This window comes from Austrofundulus limnaeus, unplaced genomic scaffold (genome assembly GCF_001266775.1).
Source record: "Austrofundulus limnaeus strain Quisiro unplaced genomic scaffold, Austrofundulus_limnaeus-1.0 Scaffold1462, whole genome shotgun sequence".
NCBI classification, from domain to species: Eukaryota; Metazoa; Chordata; class Actinopteri; order Cyprinodontiformes; family Rivulidae; genus Austrofundulus; species Austrofundulus limnaeus.
In genome coordinates, this window is record NW_013953864.1 from 6,520 (window position 1) to 13,416 (window position 6,897).

Genomic DNA, 6,897 nt, shown 5'->3' on the forward strand with positions numbered 1-6,897 from the left:
AAACTCTCAGACTGAAGAAGTCTCTTGGAGGAGAGACGAAACGTTTCTTTAGAGAAGAACCCGTCCAGAGGACCTATACAATTTTTTTTTCTTTTTGATGTTTTCTTTGACTTTTTGTATTTGAAGGACATGTCACAGGCACTTTAAAACGTTATATTTCTTCATTTCAACTCCTCCTGCTCAGGTGTCTCTGCACTCACAGCCATGTTGACACAGGTGAGGGTAAATTTCTACCGTAGGCCAACTTCACATCGTTTCTACCGACTATCGGATGTACCACTTAGCCCTGCTCTGAGTCTGTAAAACTCAGCTGAATCGACAGTTAAACAGCCGAGGCTCTGGGTGAAAACAAATGTCATCTGAAAGTGTCAGAAACCATCCAGATGCTCACTTTGCCCACCAGACTGAGAGAGAAAACCCTGAGCAGTCCTTTGAGTTTCGCTAAGAGGTTAGAGATTTTAAAGCTCAGGGTTTTTTTAAATAATGTGTTAAAAGTAAAAAAAGGAAACTCCATAAAGAAGCGAGGAAAAGGTGAGCTGAGTTCAGGTTATTTTCTCCGTTTGAAGTGCAAGAAGAATCGACTTCAAAGTGAAGCCAAATTAAGTGTGGAGCCCGCCTCCCCCCTCACGTGTTTCAGTGATTTTAGCCTCCATCAGGGCATCGCTACTGGACTCTTTATCTCTCTGCTTCAGCAGGACCTCAATTTCTGCAGAAGTTTAACCTTATTACAGCTCCGACCGCTCTCTACCGGACGAGGGATGCTCGGGTGGAGCGTGGGGCTCGCTTTACGCCAGAGGACGGAGGATGTCTTTTTAAATAAAGGAGCCGGAGCGTCCTCCCCGCTCTGGAGTCCTCACATCAGCAGAGCGCCGGCGAGCGTAGACCCCGTCTGTGAAAGAGTGAATCGATGAGAAGCAGAGGTGGAAGAACAATAAGAGAAGGAGATTTATAACAGCACGTGTCAGAGCTGGGACAGAGGCAACAAAAGACTGGAAAAAAGAATTCGCAAGAGTCTTAAAGTGTCTGTGATGTCAAATTTTTTGTATTAAATATGAATGCATTTTTAGAAAGAGGACATTGATAAAATATTGCAAAATAAATTTCATGTCGCTGAGATGAACAGTTCTTGAGATATTTGCCTGTGAAGTAACAGGAAGTGATGTCACAGGGGAATGCCTGCATGTAAACGTAGCGTAGCTACAACAGCTGACAACTGTAGAGAAGAATCTGTTTCTTAAAATTATTTTGAGTCACTATCAGAGTTACGAGTCAGAGTTCAAATATTGTTTCAGTAAACTAAAACTAGAGAGTTTTATTTAAGAGTTCCCCTTTGATGTCACTTCCTGTATCACTTTGGTTGAGCTAGGTTTAAAAGAAAATATGCCAGTTATGGGACAAAATGGGTTAAATCGTGTGTATTATTTCAACTTTCTTAAAGTGCCTGTGACATGCTTATCCTTCAAATACAAAAAGTCAAAGAAAAAATCTTTATACTTAATAAAATTTTCTTTTAAATTTGGCTCAGCCAAAGTGAAACAGGAAGTGACATCAAAGGGGAACTCATTATTATTAAAATAAACTCGCTGGTCTTGGTGTATTAAAACAAAATTGTTTTTAACTTTAACTCTTCTTCGTCTCTCTTTGATGACTAAAAATAATCTAAAGAAACATCAGATTGTTCTCTACAGTCTGTTGTTAGCTTTTGTAACAACGCGCTTGTTTACATGCWGACATTCCCCTTTGACATCACTTCCTGTTTCTTCACATGCAAATATCTCAACAACTGTTCATCTCAGTGACGTGAAATTTGTTTTGCAGTATGTTATCAACGTTATCTTTCCAAAAATGCATTCATGTTTATAACAAAAATGTGATATCACAGGCACCTTTAAGTTTGTCTAATGTGTGAATGAATGGAAATGACCCGATCTAATTATTTTTCCTCTCCTCTCCTTCAGACGTGGCTGCAGAGGTACGGCTACCTTCCTTCTGCAGACCCCAGGATGTCGGTGCTGCGTTCTGCCAGAGTCATGCAGTCTGCTATCGCTGCCATGCAGCGCCGCTACGGCCTCAACGTCACGGGGAACCTGGACACCAACACCATAGAGTGAGTTTCACTTTACCACATTACCTCCATCCAGCGCGTACTTCGCTGCTTGTAACAGACTGACTGAGAGCATCGTGGATTCTCAGCTGAGTACATTTGTTTCCCTGGAGGACAGTTTGTTGTAGCAGATAATGTTGCTTCAGTCTGCATTTTCTGGCTTTCCTCGTACTCAGGTTTATGGCGGTCTTTCAGGTGATTAAACAAGTTTGTAGTATTAGCGCTAGCTCTGCATTAGTGTTAGCTTTATCTTAGCATTAGCATAGCTCTTCATTCTGCTTTAGCTCCATGTTAACATGGGTGTTTACTCACCTCCATGTTAGCATTAATGTGAGCTCCATGTTAGCGGTAACTGCCTGTTAGCTCCAAGTTGACATTGGTTTATCTCCATGTTCATGTTATCTTCACGTTTGCATTAGTGATAGCTCTACATTAGCGTTAGCGCTATGTTAGCATTAATATAGCTCTGCATTCTGCTTTAGCTCCACATTAGTGTCAGTTCTATGTTAGCATTAACGTTAGCTCCACATTAGCATTGGTGTAGCTCCCTGTTAGTGTTATCTCAATGTTTACATTAGCTCTACATTAGTATTAGCATTTTTATAGCATTAGCTTAGCTCTGTGTTCATGTTAACTCTACATCATTTGTATAGCTCTGTGTTAGTGTTTGCTCCATATTAGCGCTAGTGCAGCTTTACATTAGCATTACCTTTGTATTGTTGTTAGCTCCATGTTAGCATTAATATAGCTCTGCATTCTGCTTTAGCTCCACATTAATGTCTGTTCCATGTATAATGATAGCTCTGCATTCCGCAGCTCTGCATTTTGTTAGCTCCACATTAGCATTGGTGTAGCTTCCTGTTAGTGTTATCTCAATGTTTACATTAGCTCTACATTAGTATTAGCACCTTTATAGCATTAGTGTTTTGTGTTCATGTTAGCTCTACATCATTTGTATAGCTCTGCGTTAATGTTTGCTTCATATTAGTGCCAGTGTAGTGTTCCATTAGCATTATCTCTGCATTAGTGTTAGCATTAGTATAGCTCTGCATTCTGCTTTAGCTCCACATTAGTGTTAGCTCCACGTTAGCACTGGTGTAGCTCTTTGTTAGTGTTATCTTAACGTTTACATTAGCTCTACATTACTATTAGCATTTTATAGCATTAGCTTAGCTCTGTGTTCATGTTAACTCTACATCATTTGTATAGCTCTGTGTTAGTGTTTGCTCCATATTAGCACTGGTGCAGCTTTACATTAGCATTATCTTTGTATTATTGTTAGCTCCATGTTAGCATTAATATAGCTCTGCATTCTGCTTTAAGCTCCACATTAGTGTTAGCTCCCCGTTAGCACTGGTGTAGCTCCTTGTTAGTGTTATCTTAACGTTTACATTAGCTCTACATTAGTATTAGCACCATGATAGCATTAGCTTTAATTATGTGTTCTTGTTAGCGCTACATTATTTGTGTAGCTCTGCGTTAGCGTAACCTTTATGTTAACATTAGTGTTTGCTTCATGTTTGTTAGCTCCATGATAGTGTTATTGTAATATCTGCGTTAGCATTAATGTTAGCTCTACGTTAGTGTTAGCACCGCTCTGCATTAGCGTAACCTTCATGTTAATATTAGTGTTTGCTTCACGTTAATGTTAGCTCCATGACAGTGTTAGCCTAATCTCTGCGTTAGTGTTAATGTTAGCTCTCACTCTACTCTCAGTAACAAGTTACTTTGAGTTACATTTTACTGACCTGCTCTCATACGTGTCACCATTATCACCTTCAATATCGTTAGTGTCGAGCGCCGTTAAATAAATGTTTTAAACTTATAGATTTGTTGTGTTTGAGTGAGATCACAGAGTTCATGTTCGAGTGAGGATAAAAATAAAAATAATAATAATAATAATAAGACGCTGTCTGTTCAGCTCATGTTTTACATTCTGCAGGCGAGCACAGAGCTCCTAAAGACAGAAAGTCGACTTGACAAAGATTAAGTGGAGTTTTAATTTGATCAAAGGCCGACAGTATTCCTCTGATGTCAGATCAAAGGCAACAAAACGTCCTCAAAGTGAGGGAGCAGGGACCACCTCGGTGGTCAGTCGTGTTTTAGCTCCTGTAAATCCTGAAGGAATATTTGAAAACCAGTCGTTGTGAAGAGAGAAGTACTTTAAGTGCTTTTAAAGCAAAAGTAGCTGAAGTCACGTTAGTTTTTTCACCTGCAGAGCATTAAAACAGACGGTGAAAGACCATCTGTGCCACAGATCAGCAGCTGCAGCGTTCAGCTGACCAGCAGACTAACATGTGTCCAACTGCTGGGCTGAAACAGTCAAATCAAATCTAACAGAATGTCTGTTTTCTTCTCCTCCTGCTGCTCTGGCTCGTAGTGATAACACCATAAGGTGAGCCACTTCCTGCGTGTACTGTCACAGCTACACCTCTTCTACATCCATGATCAAAACATGTTGTTTGTGGCGGCGCATCACACCTGCGTCAGCGCTGACCCTTTCACCTCTCCGTCGACAGGTGGATGAAGAAGCCCAGGTGTGGGGTCCCCGACGAGTCAGGAGGGGCGTCGAAGTTCAGCGTCAGGAAAAGGCGTTTCGCCCTGACGGGCCAGAAGTGGCAACATAAACATATCACATACAGGTTAGTGGGCCAGCTTCTCTGGAGCTTCTCCAGGTCATTTTAATCAGTATCTTACCTGCTGTAGGTGGCTTTTTTATCCAAATCAGTTTGGAGAAACTGAGTCTCAAATTGTTTTATTTGTTTTTAAAAACAGATTCTAAAGAGGAAATATCTTCTGATGTTTTTAATCAAACATACAAAACTCAAGTTTGAGCCTGATGATGTCATAACCCTACATCTAACTGAAGGCATTAGGTTATGATCCATCCATCCACCATCCATCCATCCACCATCCATCTATCCATTATCCATCCATCCTCCATCCATCCACCATCCATCCATCCATCCGTCCATCATCCATCCATCATCCATCATCCATCCATCCATCCATCCTCCATCCATCCACCATCCATCATCCATCCATCCATCCATCCATCCATCATCCATCTTCCCTGGGGTTTTCCTCTCAGCTGGAGTCAATCTTTAACAGATATATGAACAGCCTCAACTGATTCTTTTCTATATAAATAAACATTTGACAATTAAAACAATCATTTTGGAAGAAGTTGTTTGTGTGTCCAAGGATTCAAAGCATCATTAGAAACCTGAGAAACCTCCCTGCAGTTTAAATTCTTTAAACTTTACACTTTTCAGTTCAGAAATCTCCTCAAATTACAAGCAAAACTTCTCCAGTAAAAAAGAAAGTGTAGTTGCTTTTGTGTAAAGTTAAGATATTTGTCAAGTTGTTCTCCACATGCTGTATGTTGGTAACAGACAACACAACGTTTTATTTATCAGATCTAAACTCAACTAGAAATAAAATAACAACAGGTTCATGAGGACTGAAGGAGACGCAGCTCTGTCCTCAACTGAACCTGTTAGGAAAAAAAAAGAGCTTCAGCTTCATGCTGTTAATAATTCAGCAGCTCCTGCTCTGACACACACATACAGGAAGCAATAMATGATAGATCTGAACATATCTGCTGACTGAGTGCCACTAACTCAGATTATCATGTGTTTTTAACAGTTTTTAGCTCCACCTCATGCATGTGTACAAGCAGCATCACACTAAATATAACCCAACAGAGAGCATTTATTCCTGTTTTATTATTTTTAATCCACCTGGGATTGGGTTTAAAATTAGCCCTGTGAGTGAGAGGAAGCAGATGATGAAGAGCGGCTGGCAGGAAGTGAGGAGTTGTTGGAGGAGCAGCTGCAGGGAGGAGGACAGGAGGAGAGAGAGGAAGTCCTGCTGGGAGGCTGAGAGCTTATGCAATGAGTTCGGAGCAGGAGAATCTGCAGCTGAGTGGTGTGAAAATACAGATCTGAAAGTCAAAATAAAAACATTTTTCACGTCACGTTAAGGGTTTTAATTAGAAACAGAGACGCAGCTAATAGTTTGTCTCCAACAGGCTAAAAACAAATGAAAGAAAGCTGCAATAAACAGAAAACAACCTGCTGTGAAGAGATTTCTGCTCTGCAAACCTCCGTCTGTCTGTTTGTGGCTAAAACGATCCTGAAGAAAGCCGCTGTCGTTCACAGAGCCGAAGGACGCTCCGCCTCCACAGGTGTGTGCGTGTAGCTGCATCCAGGCCTCTCTGTGTGACGGCGCTAATTAGCTTCAGCTTCCCCGCGGCTCAGGTGCTATTACTGCTGCCTCTTTATCTGCCTCGCCTTTATAACGGTACCGCTAACCTCAACATATACTGAACCCAAAGACCAATAAGACTCCAGTCTGTCTGACACTGAGCACCGCAGGGTGCCTTGATAGTCTTGAGATTTCCTCACACCCGCAATTTAACTTTTAAAGATATTTAGCTTTTTCTGCCATATTTTTTTCACGTTGATGTTTTGTTGTGATCATTTTAGCCACTATTATGTTCATTTAAGCTCTATTCATTTTAGTTTCTGTTTTGTTCATTTTAGCTTCTTCTCTGTTCATTTTAGCTTATGTTTTGTTCACTTTAGGTACTGTTCTGCTCATTATAGCTTCTGTTCTGCACTTTTTAGCTTCTGTTTTGATCATTTCAGCTTCTGTTTTGTTCATTTTAGCTTCTGTTTTGTTCACTTTAGCTTCTGTTTTGATCATTTTTGCTTCTATTTGTTCATTTTAGCTTCTATTCTGCTTATTTTAGCTTTGGTTTTGATTTGATTTGATTTGATTTATTGATT

The 6,897-nt window shown here is 40.4% G+C and overlaps 1 protein-coding gene across 2 annotated transcripts in view; it reads left to right on the top strand.

Moving 5' to 3' along the window:
* The window catches only part of LOC106535468 (matrix metalloproteinase-16), a gene marked incomplete at its 3' end in the record, with an annotated part of 32,416 nt that overhangs the window by 1,376 nt on the left and 24,143 nt on the right, over positions 1-6,897 (top strand). Inside the window, 3 exon segments of one of the 2 annotated variants that reach the window (XM_014032474.1) lie at positions 1,959-2,107; positions 4,485-4,499; positions 4,624-4,746. In XM_014032474.1, coding sequence (XP_013887928.1) covers positions 1,959-2,107; positions 4,485-4,499; positions 4,624-4,746 — 287 coding nt within the window. 2 annotated transcript variants of the gene reach the window in all.